At 38.4% G+C, this 20637-nt stretch overlaps 1 protein-coding gene across 1 annotated transcript in view; it reads right to left on the bottom strand.

Annotated features, from left to right (window-relative positions):
- The window catches only part of NEB (nebulin), a 199798-nt gene that overhangs the window by 131826 nt on the left and 47335 nt on the right, over positions 1-20637 (bottom strand). Inside the window, exons 30-45 of the mRNA XM_073884116.1 lie at positions 19092-19403; positions 17928-18134; positions 15790-15894; positions 14419-14526; positions 12875-13186; positions 11959-12165; positions 11387-11491; positions 11127-11234; positions 10165-10476; positions 8632-8838; positions 7150-7254; positions 6050-6157; positions 4204-4515; positions 3845-4051; positions 3295-3399; positions 2199-2306 (exon numbers count right to left, since the gene is read on the bottom strand). Of these exons, the coding sequence (XP_073740217.1) occupies positions 2199-2306; positions 3295-3399; positions 3845-4051; positions 4204-4515; positions 6050-6157; positions 7150-7254; positions 8632-8838; positions 10165-10476; positions 11127-11234; positions 11387-11491; positions 11959-12165; positions 12875-13186; positions 14419-14526; positions 15790-15894; positions 17928-18134; positions 19092-19403 (2928 nt within the window). The remainder of the gene's footprint in view (positions 1-2198; positions 2307-3294; positions 3400-3844; positions 4052-4203; positions 4516-6049; positions 6158-7149; positions 7255-8631; positions 8839-10164; positions 10477-11126; positions 11235-11386; positions 11492-11958; positions 12166-12874; positions 13187-14418; positions 14527-15789; positions 15895-17927; positions 18135-19091; positions 19404-20637) is intronic.

The following is a 20637-nucleotide window of genomic DNA, read 5'->3' as shown; positions in this document are numbered from 1 at the left end:
TAATAGCATTTACTTGATGCTAGATGCCCAGCATACATTATGCTTCATGGAGTTAGATTCTACTCTCTCGACACCCAGCTTCACAGTTACGTATAGTATAAACACTCAGGAGTTTAGGTTAACTATAAGCTGAATATGGGCAAGCTGACAAAAGTGCTTATAAAAGTAGTGTTAAAGATTCTTCCGGGACACTGATAAAAACAAGTCAGAAGCTCATTTACTCTGGCCTGACCTGTGACAGGAAAACAACACTAAATGTTGGGGCACTATTTTGAGAGGGGTACTGAAAAAATAGAATAAATCACAAGTAGAGTGAAGGACTTTTAAAGAATTGTGAATATTCATAATACTGAAGGACTTATAAAACTAAAACCAAGGAGAATAAGTAAAAAACTTGTAATATGAAGAGCTATCAGATGGAAGAGAAAATAAGCTACTTTGTGATGTTCTAGAACACAGACCTAGAGTTGATCGACAACATACTCAAGTTCAAAATAGGGAACTATATAATGACAATTAGAGATGATCCAACAAGGAAATGACCTGCCCTGAAAGGCACAAAAATTCTTTTATGTGTAAGTGTTCACAGACCAGATGACCACCTGTTGGAGATGGCGAGAAGGCAGGACACTGAGTGGGAGACTGGATTAAAGAGCTTTTGCGTTGTCTAAATTCTATGATTCTAATTTATTAAGTACTCACAAAAATATCTCTAATTTCCTTAAATTTTATAGAATATAAAAGCCATTCCAGGAAAACCTAGGTGGCTCAGTTGGTTAATGTCCAGCTCTTGATTTTGGCTCAGGTTATGATCTCAAGGTCGTGAGGCTGAGCCCCGTGTCAGGCTCTGCACTCAGCAGGGATTCTGCTTGAGATTTTCTCTCTCTTCCTGTCCCTCTGCCCCTCCCCCACTTCACCCTCTCTCTCTCAAATAAGTAAATCTTAAAAAAAAAAAACTGAAACTGAGAGGAGATATAATCTCTGCAATGGTGGGAAAGTTCAGGTAAAGTTAATTTTAGGGTAAGATTTTTAAAAGGTTCTAACTAATGGTTTCACACAGAAAGAAATTAGGTACTACCAAATGTATAGTTAGGAAATCACTGATGCTATTTCTTCAATTTCTAAATCATCTTCACCTCATGGAAACTACATAATATTAAATGTTCCTGCGGGAACATTCAGGCATCATTACTGCTGTAGGTTCTTCAGCATGCTGATTCATTTTAATAAGGAATTGACCTATAAGTCAGTGAGTGAGTAATAATAAATCATCTAATTAATTTTCCTACATTTCTGGAGTGCCACAAATTAATTTATTTAAAGAAAATCCTCCCTTATATTCTTAGAATTCATTGTCAGATGATGTCTTTAGACACTCTTTTTCTCCAATCCAAGTCCTTCTTATTTTAAAAAATTTTAAGAGGTAGTACTTCCCTCTGAAATTCCAAAGTCCTCTGCATTTTTTGAGGTTCTTAGAATTAACAAAATGACATGTTGATCTATAGGCAAAATATCAAAGTCAAATATTTGTAAAAATTTAATCAATAGGGATTGCATCTAGATTATTCACCAAATTGACTATCCTTTCCAATCATAACTAGAAGTTGCTTTGGAGAACAAATATCCCTGTTTTATGAATTTTGGGACCAGATATCCAACAGAAAGTGAAGCTCTCTGGACCTTAAACCTAAATTCCTGAAACTTCCTGCATTTTTTTATCCCCAAGCTAATTTATTATAATTATGTAGATGCAAGAATGGGTTAAATAAAAAGAACTGGCATCTAATTTTGGAAATATGTGCATATAAAAATTTATCAACGTCAGGTTGTTGAGTCTGATTTATTATCTGGCACTTCAAATTTGTCTAAAATAGACAAATAGAAAACAGGAAATTATTTTCAGGCAAGCAGGGGAAAACTGAAATCTCTGGTTTCTTCATAATATCTAGAAACATAGCATCTTAGTGTAATGGGTCTTTAGGTCCTCTGACAATCTCTATCCAGGAAGCTCTTATTTTGATATTGGATCGGTAAGAAAGAAAAGTGAATTTTCGGTAAATGAAGAGGGTAGGTAGGAGAAGATGAAGAGAATGGCATTACATTTTGAAAGGCAAGGCCTATCTGTAAAAATAGTTATCAGCATTAAGATACCTGATTCAGATAAAAGATATCATAAAAGCCAAACAAGCCAAACTTACATCACTAGCAATGTCTCTTGAAGCTTTGGCCAACTGTACAGAAATTGCATCAAGTGGGAGATCATAGCCTTTCTTCAGAGCTTCTTCCCATCCAAGTTTATAGAGTTTCTAGAAATTAAATATATAATTTAGCATTATTCAGTATATATTAAAACCCCAATGGATTACTGAAAAAAAGTTTACCCAGAGAGTAGATACCAGGTTCTATCATCTACCTTATCTCTAAAGATATGGATAAAACCAAATCAAGCTGTTTTAGGGATCAATGACTTAGCATTACAGGATCATGCTTCAATTTTCTGGCTCTGAGAATAGGCTCAGTTATGAGAGACACAGTACAATTTTAGAGTAGCTTTTCTGTTCAGACACAATTTGGGCATATCAATATATCAGGTCCTTTCTCCCTGCTGTTAAGTACAGTCTAGGCTCACTATTTTATTCACAGATGTTAAAATAATTGGGAACCAAAAAGAGTCATGTAACAAAATTTTGATTATCCAAGTGACAGAAGTAATAGTTACTGAAATGCCTTTTATGAGGTACAATAAATGGATTAATCTTTATAAATGAGATTTACTGAATGGATGCACGTGTGTTAAAACTGGATAATAATATAAACAATTGAAAGTAATCTAGACTTACTATGTGCCAGGTACTGTGTTGAAAGCCTTGCATGGAAATTTCTCATTTGGTCCTCCCAACAATTCAATGTCATAAGCACTATCATGGTCCCAATTTTAGGGATGAGGAGACTAAGGCTTAGACCTGATGTTATGTAACTCATAAATGGCAAAACCCAAAACCCATACCAGGTCTGTCTGATGCAATATTTTCTTTCACCAATTATCTATTGATTTCCTATTCTGTGCCAAGTACAATGAGTACCGAGATAAACAAAACAAGCACAGTGCTTGCCTCCTCAGAGCGTAAGAGTCACAGCTAAAGCTCTTGCTTTTAACCACCATATTCTGCAGCATCTCTAGCGAGCCAGTTTGAGTCATTCATTTCTATCGCTTCAACATTTACATCGATTATTTACCATTACATCATTTAAAAAGTTTAATTAGTTTCAAGCCAATTTTTTATATAGCTTTACCTGACTATACAGAGTTTGATTCTGCTTGGCTTGTAAAATATCTGGAGTGTCTGGCATCACATGAATCTTGGTTTTATCTTTGTTCCAGTCAATGGTATATAAGTGCTAGGAAGTTAGGAGAAAAAAAAGACATTTGATATTTGAAGGACAAACAGAAGAGAAAAAAAATGTAACAGAGCATTTGAATGCACTCAGTTTGAATTAAATTTAGTAACTAAAGTGGTATATGACTCAGAAAAGACACCAAAAACAAACTCAGGTTTTTTAAAAAATAATATTTTAGATATTTTCTATCTTCTAGAATTAATTGGAAGTCCTTAATATATAAGAATTTTAAAAAACAAATGATTTCTAACTCAACTTAGAAGGCCAGGGGAAATAAAAATAGGAGGCAGAAGAAAATGATGTAGGGACATGCTCTGGAACAGTCTATCACTGCCCAGAAGTGGTGGACCCAAACCAAATTTCCCAAACAAGAACCACAGGCTGCTAGCCCTGCCCTGCTGGGAGCTGTAGGGAAGGACAGCCATAGAGAAGGATGGCTGTCTACCTTGTTCATGGTTTGTGCATTCTGTTTGGCAAGAACCATGTCCATGGAGTCACTCAGCTTCTTAAACTGGAAGTTGCTAGGATGCTGGCGGTACTTCTGATCACTGGCATATTCAGTTGCTTTCTTGGCCTTCTCCACGTCTAGGGAACCAGCTGGACTCCAGCCAAGCCCTTTGTACCACTCATTGTAGTCCTGTTTGTATTCATTCTATAAAGAGAAGAGACAAATTCTACTCTACCTTATCAATTACTTTACTTTTATCAGTTCAGACACAAAAGTGTAGCATAGAAGACTGTGCTCTCTATTCCCATGCTAGGAATCCAACCATCACCCAGAAAGAAGAAAGAAGAGAGACTTACATCACTCTGTATGCGATTCATATTCCTGCTCAGCTCAATGCTCATGGCATCTGGAAGGAGGATGTACTTGTGAATCAAATGCTTGTAGTTGGTGTTGGTGATGTTGGCTTGGGCATCCTTGGCAGCCGTGACACTGAGCATGTCAGCAGGGGTATGGTAGCTGGTCTTCGTATTCTCATAGTTTTTCTTGTACTCCCTATCAGATTGCATCTTAGCCACTTGCATGGAATGGACTAATTTGGGATCATCCTCAAGGCTGCGGAAACCAACCATCTTCCCCCTCTCCTTTTCATAATTGTATTTATATTTATACTGTGAAAAAAAATAGTTTATTAGAGCAATTCCCTTGACTAGAAATATTCTAATGTCAATATTCTGTATTTCAGAAAAAGTGATACTTGTGTAGAATTCTACAGTTTATAAAACACGTTTTTCACATTTGTTTGTGTAACTTGATACAACTATATGTTGTGCGGTAGAGAGCAAAGTTATTATTACTGCCCCCCCCCTTTTACAGATGAGTAAACTGAGACCCAGGGAGGTGAGTGACATGCTAAGGTCACTAAGGATTAGAACAAAGAACTTAACGATGATATACCACACTGACTTCCACATGTACTCTGTTGTCAGGGTTAGAGATCTTTAGTAGGTGATAACAGTACAGCAAATGAGAGAAAAAAGCAGAATGTTCTAAGAAGTTTATTGCTGCCCTAAGAAATCATCCAAGCAGTCTTTTACTGCAGAAAACAGGCTTAGTTTATGACATACACAGTATCATTGTAGAGTAGCTTTATATTTATGGAGCTCCTTTTCCTTTAAGACTTTCTATACTGGTATAATGGGGAAGAAATTTTACTATTTATCACTCAGCTTCTTTCTACAGAGGAAGGATCCTGATACATGGAAAGCTTCTTATTCTGCCTATCTCCTATGAGTTTGAGTGTGCGAGGTAGGGGGTAGGAGGCTCGGGGAGCTGAATTACTACAGAATAGAGGGAAAAGAATTTTGAGATTTCAGGACAATGGAGTAGTGGCATAGGGATGGAAGGTAGGAAAGATGAACTGGCATAGAATATGAGAAAGAAAATGTCCCCGGTGGGGGGGTGGTGGCTAAGGAAAGAGTACGCTGAAATGTGTTCCCCCCATTACCCCCAAATCACTCATAGTCACTGTGAAAGATTTCTTGCAGAAACAACCAAATGAAAGAACTGAGTTTCATACGGGTGATAGGTTATGGGAATGGGGAGCTGGTACACCAGCTCTCTGGAGGGAAAAAGCCCTGATCTGTCATGTTTGTCAATCTCTGTGGTGTAAATACTCCCACCGTGGCTGGTGTCAAGCTACCAAGAATTTAACTACTGGCTTGCAAAATTCCTGATTATTTAATAATCAGCTGTCATGAGTCCAAAAGATCAGCATCCCCAGCACACCATTTAATGAGACATCCTGCTGCGAGGAGACTTCCTAAGATGCAAGAAGCAAGAACAACCCAAGTCTTTCACCAAGAGAGCTTGGTGAAGGGCTTTGGATTTCTAGAGGCAACAGCCTTGGGGATGGAGTTCAAAGAAAATTCACCTAGATCTATCTCATGAGCCAGGGAACACATAGGTATGTGGTCATAATGTGGTTATCATTCTGTTTTTTTGTTTTGTTTTGTTTTAAAGAAATACCAAAGAAAACAAAAGAGCAAACCTAAAAAGCATGCACAGAATAGAATGAGGCCATTCTTAACAGGCACACTTTTCCCCCTATATCTTTTCCACTGAGTGTTTCCAAAATTCAGCCCTTATTATTTTGGTAAATTAGGAAAAAACCCCAGTCAGGTGAGTGCTTTCCTTCAGACTTACATCACTTGCAATATCCCTTGAGGCTTTGGCAGCTTTGATAGGAATCGCATCGGTTCTGAGATCATAGCCTTTCTTTTTAGATTCTTCCAAAGAAAGTTTGTAGAGTTTCTGTAAAGAGAGGCAAGGGAATAATGTTCTTCTAAATAGGAAAGCCTGGATTTATTTGAAAAGAGTAAACTAGCACTGTGGCATCATTTTTATTTTTGAGAATGCTTCATTGGTGGTTTGATGGCTAAATGTTCTTACAAATAACAAAACTGCTTTTTTAAAGAAGTTTGAAAAAAGTCTATTACGCACCCAAACATATCTTCAAGAAACCACCAGAAAAAGTAAAACTTAATGGTTTCTATTAGGTTGTAAATACGCTTTTTAAAAATGTGAAAGCCCAGTAGATTTTCACTGATACATTTTTCTCAATTAAAAGTCAAGAGAAGATGACAAAACAACCATACTCTTACATCAAAAGAAAACCTCACTATTTTTCAATCAACACTTTTATTTACGTAATTGTGTGGATTCTACAATCCAAAAATAACTCATCAACCACAAATCCTGTGTTATTCAAGGAAAAGAGGAAACACTGGTAGGATTAGAGATTTCCCAGCAACCATGGTTAGGACGAGAAAGAAAGTGAAATAAAACATTTACGCATTTTCTAACACCAAGTGTTGAACATTCCTTGTTATGGAGCTTGCCCCAAATTCTTCAAAATGTTCGTTTTCCCTTCCCACTTAACTTTTCCCAAGACTCCTTTTTTAGGACCATCTCAAAGCCTTGGTGGAGAGACTTCAGGAACCAGGTCCTAGGATTCTCACTTCCTTTTTCTCTTTTGGGGCCCCCAAGCCCTTCTCTTCCGGCCAAGTCTCGTAGTTTGAGGAGTACCCACCCCTAAACAAAATCCAATTGCCCTTCAAATTCCTAACTGCGCTGGCCCAAGTCCCATCCACAGGCCTGCTCCAACTCTTAGCAAAGCAAGATTAGAAGGAGAAAGATTCTCATTTGTGGATTCCTACTCTTATTTTCAAAACATTCACTCTTATGATTGAGAGACATCAATTAGTTTATGCTGATTCAAATAAACCAGGGGGCATTATACTTACATCACTCATATTAATTGCATTTGCCTTTGCCAAGACAATCTGGGGGATATCGGGCATAATGTGGACTTTGGTCTTATCAGCCTCCCATGCTTGTTTGTAAAGGTGCTGGGAAGTTTAAAAAAAAAAAGCGAAAGTTAGAATTTAAAGATCTTAAAAGATACTCATTTTGTGTGTGTGTATTTATATATATATAATTGTACATAAATATCAATATTTATGGTTTTTATTAGCTAGATCTTATCTTTTAAATTTAAATTGAAAAGGTGCTAATTCAAACAAGACAGCAGAGAGGATATAAGATGGAAAGTAAAATGATGCCAAGATGAGAATCATAGAAATAGCAAATGCTACACTGAGAGATGTCTGGATGATCATCAGTTGAATCCTCTTATTGGCAGAGTTGAGAAAATCATAGCCCAGAGAATCAATGCACCTTGCCTAAAGATACACAGCAGGTCTGGGCCATCATTTCCAGAACTCTGCAATATGAGGATGATGATTCTTATCTTGGCATCATTATTCTGAAATGATTAATAAATCATTACACTAAAAAAAATGAAAGGTTTAACATCTAAAAAATAAATGTGAGCTTGTGATAGTTTAAATACTAAATCTGGAAAGGGACACTGAGATCTGTGCCTTGTCTTTTAGGCAAGTCCCTGTCCAAGAGATCGGTCATCTTGACAAATCAGTTTTCTCTCTCAGAAGACTCCAAGGGATTTACTCGGACACTTAGCATAATACAGCTCTCTCTAGTGCAAGTAGGACCATCGTTTTCTTCAACTGCTTAATGTTAAAGTCCAAACAATTTTGTTCTCTTTTTTTCGCTAATCAATGGCATTTCAAATTATGATCCATACAACATAATCAATGCTGCTGCAATTATTTTATTATTTATAATTTTAAAAACAGAAGTCCAACGTAGATGTGCTTTTTGGTCTTGGTATCTATCATGGATAATAAATTAAAAAATACAGTAAGGCTTTTCTAAAGGTTGGAATAATTAATGATCCAAGGAACTACTTATAGAGAACAACTGCTCTCATGATTTGCGCAGAGAAGGTCCTGGCTCAGAATGCTTCTATAGCCACAGGATCTAGGAGTCTCCTTCGATTCCATCAAAGCAGCTAGGAAGCAGGGTGGGCTGCAACACTCAGCTGTCAGGCTGAAAATCTGCTGGTTCAGCATCATGAACTTCTACTCAACCTCACTTTAGATGAACAAGACTTCTTTCCAAAATTTGTATGAAAAGAAAAGATTCGTATTTATTTTCTTATGTCTGTTGGGCAGAGTGGTTCATTGAACATTTAGGGTGCCACTAATTAGGACGAATTTCTATCTTTTTTTAACCACAAGTCCCTTTTTCAAAGCTGAATATTAATTGTGATGTCCTAAAACTATTAGCAAAACCTGTAGATCAAATGTAAGAAGGCCTGCCTTCTTCCTGGTGCATAGGAAATATTACACTGTTGAAAGACTCACTTCATTCATAATTTTTGCGTTATTCTGGGCCAAAACCATGTTCATTGAGTCCATCAAAGTGGAATACTTCAAAGTGTCTGGGTGTTGGCGGTACTTCTTTTCACTGATTAGCTCCATGGCTTTCTTGTTTTTCTCAGCCTCCAGGGAGCCCAGAGGGAGCCATCCAATGCCCTTCATGAAGTCCACATAGTCAGCTTTGTACTGATTCTGCAAAAGAGGAAAAGTTCAGGGATCAGAAGAAACCACAGCTGCCAAGAACCATGAGTGGGTATTCAATAGTCCTTAAGTTCCACTTCGGTTTTCAACCAATAGTATATCGAACTCCAACTATTTTTGTCCCTAAACATTATTTTTTTCATTTTTGCATGAGAAATTAAAAATAAGCAGTAATATCTTTGTGATTTGTTTTCAATGCCTTCACAAGGACAAAATGCTAAGAAATACCAACTAGATTAGCTATCATGGGACAATTATCTCGAGAAAGGTGACTATGCTGGTTTTTTTTTTTTTCCATTCTGATAATCTCTGTTTTTTTAATTTGTGCATTTGGGCCATATACATTGTTTTGTTATTTAAGTTCAATTAGCCAACATATAGTACATCATTAGTTTTTAATGTAGTGTTCAATGATTCATTAGTTGCACGTGATCTGATGAGCACTGGGTGTTGGCCTAACTTTCTTACAAAAATTCCCCAAGTTCTCTTGGTTGACAGATGATTCACCGGGACCGTGGTTCTCTCTTTCATTGTAAGCTTTGATCACCCACCATTGTTAACGATTCCCTTGGGTATGTCAGAAACCTCACTGGTACTCTGTACAAATTTTGCTTTCCCCCCCCCCCAATTCTGATATTTTCCTCTACAACTCTAACTCAGTGGTTTTTATATGGGCACTAACTATGTACCTGCCTAGCAATTAGGAGCTCAGCTCTTACATTCCTAAAGAGAAACATAGACTTGGCGTTACCTGCCTTTGGCTCGTAATTTAAATTCCTTTCTCCCAGCCGCCAAATAAATGCCCTGTATAGCTGAATTCTTGGCTCTACTCTGTGCCTTCCTCACATTTCTTCCAATAGCTTCCACCTCCTCAATGTTCCATCTGCAAGTAATGCAGGCGATTGCAGAGTTGTAAGAAGTGGAAGCTGGTTAGGAGTGATGGCAGGAGCTAGCAAGTGACTGGACTTCCTGACCTTCCTCTTACTCATTTACCAGGAGGAGTTTTGGCTTCGGACTCTCTTTGCTTGACATGTTTCCTTCAACATGTTCTCTGAAACAAATTTTTATTTGCCCTAGCTGAATCCAGTATCCACCAATCCTCACAGCAATAATGGTAGAAAATAAGACTTTGGTTTCTAGAATGTATCCCCTTTTGTTAAAAGAAAGAAATTCCATCTGAGGTAAAAAATAAACAACTTGGTGGGAAATTACACTGGAATTTCTTTCAGGATTTTCAGAATGTCCTCACTTAGGGTCATTCATGATTTGCTTATTAACTATAGTCAGTGTTCTGCAAATGATGTGGCTGTCACGTACATCACTTTGAATCTGCATCATATTTTTGGCCAATTCAAAGCCCATGGCATCGGGAAGCATGTTGTAGGAATGGATCACATTTCTGTAGTTGGCATTGGTGGCCACTTCCTGAGACTTCTTGGCTGACATCACACTCAGCATGTCCACTGGGGTGTGGAAGGAGGTCTTCGATTTCTCATATGCCTTCTTGTATTCCCGGTCTGACTGCATCTTGGCCACTTGCATGAAGTGCACCAACTTGGGGTCGTCCTCTAGGCTCCGGAAGCCAATGTGTTTCCCTTTGGCTTGTTCATACGCTTGCTTGTATTTGTACTGTGGATGGGAAAGGAAACATGGTGATGAAGTTAGTGAAGGAAAGAGAGCAAAATACAATTCATTAGATGCCATTAGCTTTGTCAAAGATGAATGCTTTTAGAGCTTGCAGGGGCAGGGAGCAAAATCTTTTTACTTCAGATTTCTTGCCAGACTTGAGTCCATGGAAAGAAAATGATCTCAGAGTTAATCAAAGAGATGCATGAATAAGTTGTTTCAGGGTGCTTTAGAAAGCAGCTTTTCCCACTCAGCTGTCTCATCAGAATAGGCTACAGGCACAGTTCCTCATGGTGCATCTTTAATTCAGGAAAGAGCCTAATCAAGGGTCTCTTGGGTAAAATGTGTAGACTGCATCTGATATTTGCTCAGAATTGCCTATAAATGATTTGACTACTCTAAAAGTAACTTATTTTAATAAGACCCAGTCACTCTTTACATCAAATAATGAACGAATGATTAGAGGGTTCTTGGACTGGGTGAAGGAAAATGTCTTGTGTGTTCCACGGATGAGAGTCGCACCGACATTGGGTAGGGTTGACTGCAGCCCTTGAATACGAATACACACACACACACACACACACACACACACGAACTTGGCTCATTTGCTTCTCATTCGCTCAGCCTACAGAAGGCCCCGTGGAAGCACTTACATCACTGGCAATGTCTCTACAGGCTTTTGCAGCCTTTATTGGGATGGCATCAGGCCTCAGGTCATATCCTTTCTTCTTTTCCTCTTCCCAGCCAGCTTTGTATAGTTTCTAAATAATGAAATAAAATAACACCAGCAACTTGTTATTTGGGTTAGAATGGGAATCCTGATTTTGACGTGGTTGGCATATAAAAGACACATTCCATAAATATTAGTTTCCTCCAACCTTCTCTCCCACTTTATTGCTGTTAATCTACTTACATCACTCATGGTGATTTGGTTCATTCTGGAAAGTAAAATGTCTGGAGTATCGGGCATGACGTGAATGGTGGTCTTGTCTTTGTTCCATTTCTCAGTGTAGAGCCTCTGCAACAAGGAGGACAGACACATGACTGTGCAGCAGGACAAGTTTACAATAGTGCTATCAACAGAAAGAGACTCACATCTCCACGACAGAAGAGATGAAATCTGATATTGGCAAATGGCTGACGTAGCAAGAAGACAGGCTGATGAGACTGAACACACAATGAGGGATAAAACCATCCAACTAGGGAACCCTCTTCCACAAAGACAACACATGCCGTCTTGCCCCAACCTCACACTACAGGGAGTTTTGCAGTTCTGTCACACCCTCAGTGTGGTGTGGACAGCCAGTCTGAGGGTCAGTGTATGTGGGAGCTCTCTAGACATGATGAACATTATAGAACGCCCCCTCCCACCACGACTACCACCACCACCACGACTGTCATAAAGATAAAAATGCTGATGACGATTATAGCAGCACCTCCAGAGTTCAAGGGTTCTCGGGCTGAGACCAGCAGGCGAGTTCTTACCTTATCTATATTCAGTTTGTTACTTTTGTTAAGTGCTTGTTCCATTGTGTCCATAGCATAGGTGAACTTCAACTTCTCAGGGTGCTGGCGATACTTCTTCTCACTAAGGATCTCTCCGGCTTTCTTTGCTTTCTCCACCTCCAGTGACTCTATGGGGACCCAGCCGATCCCTTTCATCCAGTTGGTGAAGTCAGATTTGTATAGATTCTTTACAATGAAAAAGGAAATTTTCATTTCAGAAAGAGTCAGAGCTTGGGTTTCTTTGGCTAGATGACTCACTCATTATCAAAGAGAAAAAAAAAAAGAGGAGGATGAAGAGAATCACCTGCTTATTATACCCTACCATCTTTTGGAAAAAAGAAAAGAATTTTAAAAGCGATTGCTTTTAGGGGCTCCTGGCTGCCTCAGTTGGTAGGCCACGTGACTATCTCAGGATTGTGAGTTCGAGCCTCACATTGGGTGCAGAGATTACTTAAACATAAAATCTTAAAAAAAAAAAAGTGATTGCATTCATGGTGGTTTTGAACAGGAAAACCTGACCCAATAATTCCTTTATAAAACTTAACTTTCTTGGAGGAAAATGTAAAAGAATTTTACACAGGAAAAGATATTACATTACACCCATTTCAGCCTTTTGGTTTTTCACAGGATACATCATGTACTGTCACACACACTCACACACACACACACACACACACACACACACACACTAACCAAAAAAAAAAAATTTAAAGCTATATATAGTTCAAATGAGTGAAATTCTAAAACTCCAAATTCTGGAGAGGATCTCTAATTATAGTGAGTCCAGCCAGGTTTAAGATGAAGTAAATGAAACTGCCAATTTCTTGTTCTTCCCTCCTACCAGCTAGAAATGCATAACTAGTTCTATGCCAATAATCTGTTGGCCATTACATACATCACTTTGGATCTGCATTGCATTCCTGGAATGCTCCACATTCAAGGCATCAGGCAGCAGAGTGTAGCTGTGGAAGGGTTGTTTGTAATTGGTGTTGGTAACGACCTCCTGAGATTTCTTGGCCGCTGTCACGCTGAACATGTCCAAGGGTGTGTGATACCTGGTCTTGCTGGCTTCATAGCCCTTTTTGTACTCACGATCGGACTGTATTTTGGCCACATTCATGTAATGGACCAGTTTAGGATCATCCTGAAGACTGAGAAATCCAATCTGCCTGCCTTTGGCTTTCTCATAAGCCTCCTTATACTTGAACTATGTGAAAAAGAAGGACAGACAGAAGTTTGATAGGGTCAATTAGAGGAAATGCTTAAGTGTCAGACTGAATTTGTATAACAGACTAAGCAATAGCCAAATTCAGTCTGAATCCAGGTAACATCTAAATTTTTTAGTATTTTTAAATAAACTGGTAAAGTATTATTTTTGCTTTAAATTTATAACATGCAGTATATTTTTCCTGTTTTTATGTCTGCAAAACCACAAATTATATCATAACCAAGATTTTCACAAAATTTGTGCTCTATTGATAACAATGAGCTAAAGAACTAAAAAAATAAAATGCAGCTATGCAAAGTACATTAAGTAAATGATAAAATTAACTTTTCCATGTTTTAAAAAGTTATATGTTTTAAATTATTAAAATGATCTCTCAACATTCAAAGATGACATACAAATTAAAATCAATGAATATAAACATGGTAAAATATTCCTAATGGAGGGTCTTGAGATCTGCTCTGGGGATAATTAAGAATGGAATAATCTGTGGTTTACACCTAGATTATTCATAAATAGATTCTTTGAATATTCTCAAAAGTTCCTGGAAAGTTTATTAAGGACTTGGTGTATATTTTTTTATGATCTATTTCCAAATAATTTGTATTACTTTATAAACTATTTGCATAATTCTGAATAAATTTCAGGAAAGCTCTTATATAAATTAGTTGACTGGACTCCAAATGAATGAGTTCTTACTCTATCAAGGTATTATAACAATTCATATGAAAATATAACTTAATTTATAAAAAGTAATTAAGTAGGTAACTAAAATCCTGTCATTTAATCTATAATTCTTCCTGGTTTTCCTATTTTACCGGATTTTTTCTTTGTGAAAATTATATTTAAAAATTGTATTCTTTTAAAAACTTGGAGCCTTTTTTTGATTTAGTGACATTTTAGTATGCCAAGGCTTTTTCTCTTGAAAAAATCCAAATAAAAAGCAGTTTCCAAGTTCATAACAATGATACCAATGACAGTTCCAACTATTTCACAGTTTAAAACAAAGAATTTTCTTATTTGTACTAACTGTATTGAATTTCTAAAGATTTTAAAGTAATATAAAAAAATCATTGGTACTTAGGATGTTAGGAAATATTTTTATATTATAATTTTTAATTTATTTCCTAATATGGCTCATATAGCCCCACATACCCTGTAAAGATTTTAAAAATATAGAGAAGAAAAGTTTTCTACTTTCAAATTATACTTACATCACTAGCGATATTCCTTGAACTTTTTGCAGCTACAATTGGAATGGCATCTGGTCTCAAATCATAGCCCTTAGCAAGAGTTTTCTTCCAGTCTGCTTTATAATGAGACTTGGAAAAAGGAAAGAGTATTTTATTATTCTACTTAAGTATATTCCTATATTTCCAAACTTTTCTATAATAAGCATGTAACACTTTTTCATGTATTTTTTGTAATGAAACAAAACTTATAGAAACATATGAATACTAAAATTAAAAATTCAGATGTAGTACCACCCAGATTTGATCACTCTTAATGTTTAAATATCACTTATAAAAGCAGGGAAATTTTTTAAATAAACCAAAGGCATAGAAATGAGTAACAAAAAATGTTTATTTGGAGATAAAAGAGAGCCTAAAATGTTAGGAAAAATGACTAAGTCATCTTTTAAGAAATGAATGATCTTATCTAGGTTTGATTATGTTTTTAAATTAGAATTTACCAGCTTTTTTTTTAAAGCAAAAAGAAACAATTCATAATGGTGAATTTAAAGATCACTACCAATTATGTATCTAGACTACCCAAGAAGCTTGTTATGTGCAAAGGAAGTTTCTCAAGAAAATTACAATAAACTTTCATACAAGTTTTAATAACTGAAACAAAAGTTATATAAAGCAATATTGGTCCTTATTACAGACTATTCATGACTGCACTTTCCAATCTTATATATCTCATTTTGTTCCACTTTCTAAAAAGTGCAATACAACCTACTAGACTGATTTTATAACCCACCAATGAGTCAGAGTCCACAGTTTGGAAAAGCCTGTATCAAGTGAAACTCTATGGTAGCTTCTAGTCTCATATTCTATGATAATGGGCCAATCTTTAGACTACTGATTCAAAAATTGGCCCCCAGACATGGAGGGCAAGGCAACACTGAACAAAGAGGGAGCCCACTACAGATTGGTAGGTGGCAGGTTTAATAAACGAGGGAACTTACATACAAGGCTTGTCTTGGGCAGCCACAAGACAAGTAGCTCTCCTCACCTGCCTACCACAATCTTAAAAGTTTATACAGAGGCCTTAACTGGGTTTAGTCATGGATACCATTCAGATGGTCTCAACATATTGCTCTATCAAGGCTGCATGCTCAAAAATGGCTCCCACTGTAAGGACGGTGTGCATTCCAAGGACAGGGGTAGGGGTGGGGATCCCCTGCCCCAGTCTAGCTCATGGGTTAACCAGCCGTCATGTCTTCTCAACGACCTCTTCAAACAGAGACTCAAAAGAGCCACACTTGGTTTGCTGCCCTTAAAATTCTCACTGCTAGAGTTATACAGAACTGAAGAGGCCCATGTTAGCAATATTAGACTGGTTCCAGCCCAAATACTCACATCACTCATGTTGAGGGCGTTGACCTTGGCCTGAATAAACTGAGGTAATTCGGGGTCCATAGTGTATTTATGCTTCAGTTTCTCCCCCTCCACCTTGTAGTTCAACTAAAAACAAAGGAGGCAGAATGCAAATGTCATTAGCTGACATAACGTCCATTTCATCAAGTACACACCCCTTTAAAAAGGAAGGTTATCATTTGTGTTTTTCCATATACAAGCCAAATACCTATACTACCATACGACAGAGTATGGTAGTACAGGTATTTGCTTAGTCCACCAGTATTTATTGGACAGCACTATGGGCCAGGTAGGGTGATAGGTTTCCGCATGTAAAGTGTTGACAAAGACAGACATGTCCTCTTGAAGGTTACAGTGCAGTAGAGGAGACAGAAAATGAAAATGTAAACTATGAGATAGAGCTAGAATGTGTGATGTGTTGTAAATAGAATGACTTTAGGAAAGAAACAAGGGTAGTCAGCAAAGGCTCTCTAAGGAGATAACATTTATGCCCAGACTTGAAGAAAAGGGAGGCATCCAGGCCGAAGCAGAGCATTTGGGGCCCTGAGTCTGGAAAGGGCAGGGCCAGTGTGAGGGACTGAAGACAGCATGTGTCACAGGGCTGGAATGTGCTGAGGGGGCCCCACAGAATTAGGGTGGGGAGCAGGGGCACAGAGCTGAGGGCCTTTTTGGCCAAGGTAACAAGTTTAGCTTTTAAGTTCAAGGAGAAGTTACTAAGAGCTTTTAAGTATAAGAGGGCTGTGATTTACATTTTAAGCCCGTTCTTCTGGTTGTCATGTGTGACCCCAGGCTGGGAGGCCAGATACTAACTTACTGCAGTTGTCCCCATGAGAGGTATGGAAGCCCTAACTAACTGCGGGTAGCTAACTGAACGACAGACAAGTGCCCCAGGGGACACTGGGAGAGACGGAGATGCACTGCTGCCGGGATCACGCAGGGAGGCATCGGTGATAACATCAGGGAGATGTTGATGGCATTTATTGGGATGGAGAATACAATGCATGAGTGTCCAGTTCTCCTAGCTAACTGGAAAACCACAGTGAGAACAAAAGAAATCAGAAGAATCTCCACATTTATTACTACTACAGTAGAACTAATCTCAAAATATCTGTGGTAATGTGACAACAGAGACTGGCCTGAGAAAGAAAATCCATGGATAATTCTCAAATCCGAGCCAAGCAAAGCCTTCCCCACCTTCCAATACCTGGGGCTAAAAACACACAACCCTTTCTTTTTTTTTGTTTTTACCTACTGCTCTCTTTCTGGTGGAGGTATTTTAACAGAACTCTGAAATTACCCAATGAGGGGAAGCACTGAGCATTGTAATTAGGCTCTAAGAATAAGGGTCCAGATAGACCTGGGCTTGGAAATGAGGTTCAGCTGACTCTGAAAGTAAACAGCTTACCTCCTCCCCAGAGGCCTCTCTCTTTTGCTTGCCTTTCAGAACATCTAGCTCTTATGCAAGAGGATTAGGACATTATGCCTTCGCCCCATGTAGCTAGGTAGAACTATTGCAACTCAGAGGAATAAATAGCTTGGTTTATAATTCAGATGGAATCACAGATGATAACAGTAATAATTTCATTTCATTTCATGTGTATAATGATAGGGGTCTGCTTATAAATAGCACAGATTCTCTACATTTGGAAAATAAAGCAAATTTGGAAAATCTTCCTTCTCTCCTCCCTATTCTCTTTATGTTCAAGTTCCAAGTTGTTTCATCAACTGAAAGCAGTTGAAACGCTAACAGAGATGCCCCTTCACATGTTGAATTAAGGATGGTGGAATGGGGGTTATTCATGGATTAAACCCCCCTTAGATTTATTGATTTATTTGAGAGAGCGAGAGAGCATGTGAGCATGAGTGGGGGGGAGGGGCAGAGGGAAAGGAGAAGAGAGAGAATCCTCAAGCCATCTCCTTGCTGAGCACAGAGCCTGACACAGGGCTCAATCCTAGGACCCTGAGATCATGACCCGAGCCAAAATCAAGAGCTGGCTGCCTAACAGACCGAGCCACCCAGGCGCCCCTGGATATCTGTGATAATGTGACAATAGAGAAATAAAATCCCCAGATAATCCCAAGCGCCCCTGGATAAACCCCTTTGAAGGGAAACCACTCACATCGCTTAGCTGCTTCGTGTTCTGCTGAGCCAAAACCATGCCCATGGAATCGGGCACACTTGTGAACTTGATGGTATCTGGGTGCTGTCGATACTTCCTCTCATTTAAAGCATCACCTGCTTTCTTGACCTTCTCAACCTCCAGAGAACCAATAGGGATCCATCCAATGCCCCTGAAGAAGTTGTTATACTCGTCTTTATACACATTCTGTAAGAGAATAATCTCATGTGAGGAGTTATCCTGCAGAACACTCAAAGGATGTCTCTGAAATCTGCAATTCTACCCAGAGGAAATGAATAGGCAACGCTTCCAGCATGCTCATGTCTGGGAAGCAGCTTTTCACTATGTATGCCACTGAGCTTCCTACCCAGAATTTGGTAATAAGAAAAAGCATTTCTGTTGTTAGAGTGCATTATATGACACAGAGGAAATCTAGGCCACATATTTCTGTGGCTAATGCTAAAAAAAAATTGTGTCTCTTTTGACAATAAATTGGGCTTTCTTTTTTATTTCACTGAAAACCCCACAACTTTGAATTTCACCCATCCTGTCCACCTAGGCTATTCCTGATCTCAGCTGGGGAGAGACATCCTCATTGAGCGACAATAAATGAACACCGTATATTCTCTTACAGAGGATGATTCTTACAGAAATCTGGTTCCTGCAGAAGGAAACGCCCTGAATATTAAACAGCCTCCCCATACAGCTCTCCATGAATCATACTGCAATCACAAAGTCTTCCTGGTTCATTCTAGATGACTCATCACATAGATTAACATGCATGAGAGTGTGATTTTTAGTTAAAAAAGGAAAAAAACTTCTTGAATTCAGAAAGAATAGAGAATACTATTTTGCATTATCCATATCACCACTGAAGCAGGCCTGACAAGAGCAACCACTTCCTCTTGTTGAGAATCAAGGTGGAATACGGTTTTATCTTTGATCCATAAGTTAATAGAGACAGTATCAATGATTACAACAGGAGCACAGAAAGCCAGCAAAAATACAGCTCGACTACCATGCCTTTGTTAGTCTTTCAATAATGACTACTTTAAAGTGCATTTTTCAAATATCTTACTGTATTGTGAAGTCTACTTAAACAGGAAGAAATGATTATCCCTTAAGTACCAGCATTTCTGGGTCTGTTACATTATACATACTCACATCACTCTGAATTTGATTCACATTCCTGGTATGCTGGAGACTCATGGCATCGGGTAGGTACGTGTAATGATGTATGGGCTGTTTATAGTTGACGTTGGTGACGACATCCTGTGCCGACTTTGCAGCAGTAATGCTAACCATATCCCCTGGGGTATGGTAGCTGGTTTTGGTGTTCTCATAGTTCTTCTTGTATTCGCGATCTGACTGCAACTTTGCTACATTCATATAATGGACCAGCTTGGGATCATCTTGGAGGCTTCTGAAACCCACATGCTTCCCCTTTGACTTCTCATAAGCTTCCTTGTATTTATACTGCAAGGCAAAACTTGGTTAGCAAAGTCCTAGGCATTAATAACATTAGGTGTAGCAAGTATATTCACACATGAAGGCAACTTAGAACATTGTGACTTTCTGGAAGTTTGTACAAGATAGGCAAACCATACCCACCCACTCCCATGTGCCCCAGAAAGCTCAGAGTGAAAACATTTATTTCCAACACTTCCACCATTACAAATGGGTATGATGATAAATTCAGGACCAGTTTATTTCTTTGCTATAAATCCTACAAATGCACTTGCATGTAGAACTTTACTTAAAGCCATCTGAATTTTCATGCTTAATACAAACAAGACACATTCCAAATATAAGGCCGGTACCTCTTGGTTTCCTGGGTTGTGAATTTTCCCAATCCAATGTTATTATCACCACAGAATGTTATCATACATCATAGAACATTAGAAATTATTGAGAAAATCTTCCATCTGCTGTTCCCATTGGCCGGGTGATATGTATGCAACAGATGTAGAAGAAAGTCTAAAGGATTCTACATGCAATTTCACACTCAGTTTTTCTTGGGGTGGGGGATGGAACACTTTACTGTGTTGTCTCAGGCTGACGGGATAAGGTTAAAACAAAACCCCTCTTCTTTCTGGGTGGCATCAATTTAGACACTGCATAGGCAGGTAGCTGGGCCCTCCCCACCCACTTCTTAGCAGCTACTTTCCAAGCTTGCTGCTGAAGTAGCTGCAGATGAATTCAGGAACTGCAGTAAGGGCAGGAATGGCTGGGAGCTCCCCTGGCAGTAGAAACTGCAGCCCAAGATCTCTCTCTGCTGGAACTGGCAATGGGGTGTAGATTGAGTTATACTGTAGGTGAGAGGTCAAAACCTCAATTTTTAATGCTAGAGAACTCAAATGCACTTAAAGTCTACAGACACTCTGCTCCTCTCATTTATGCACTGATTTATAAACAAGAATTTAGCATGCAAAAGAATTATCGAGACATTTCTAGGCATGTTAGAAAAAGCTCTGCTCAAGCTCTAAAAAAAAAAAAAAAAGATAATGTCACACTTTAGACTTTCACTTTGTCCTTAAACTAGAAATTTATTTCACAGTGGTGTGCAAATATTTGAGGAACACATTTTCAGTGGCATCCCGACAAGGAAAGCTGTAGAAAGAATTCTTACACCCCTAGCTCCCATGTGGTCTGCACACACAGGTGGTTTCTTTCTTCTCTTTTCTCCAATGATTGTAGCCCCCAGAGTAGC

This window comes from Callorhinus ursinus, unplaced genomic scaffold (genome assembly GCF_003265705.2).
Source record: "Callorhinus ursinus isolate GAN/ISIS: 27379988/994484 unplaced genomic scaffold, GSC_fseal_2.0 scaffold2, whole genome shotgun sequence".
NCBI classification, from domain to species: domain Eukaryota; kingdom Metazoa; phylum Chordata; class Mammalia; order Carnivora; family Otariidae; genus Callorhinus; species Callorhinus ursinus.
The sequence above is the reverse complement of the archived record's forward strand: the minus strand, read 5'-3'. Positions and strand labels throughout refer to the sequence as shown.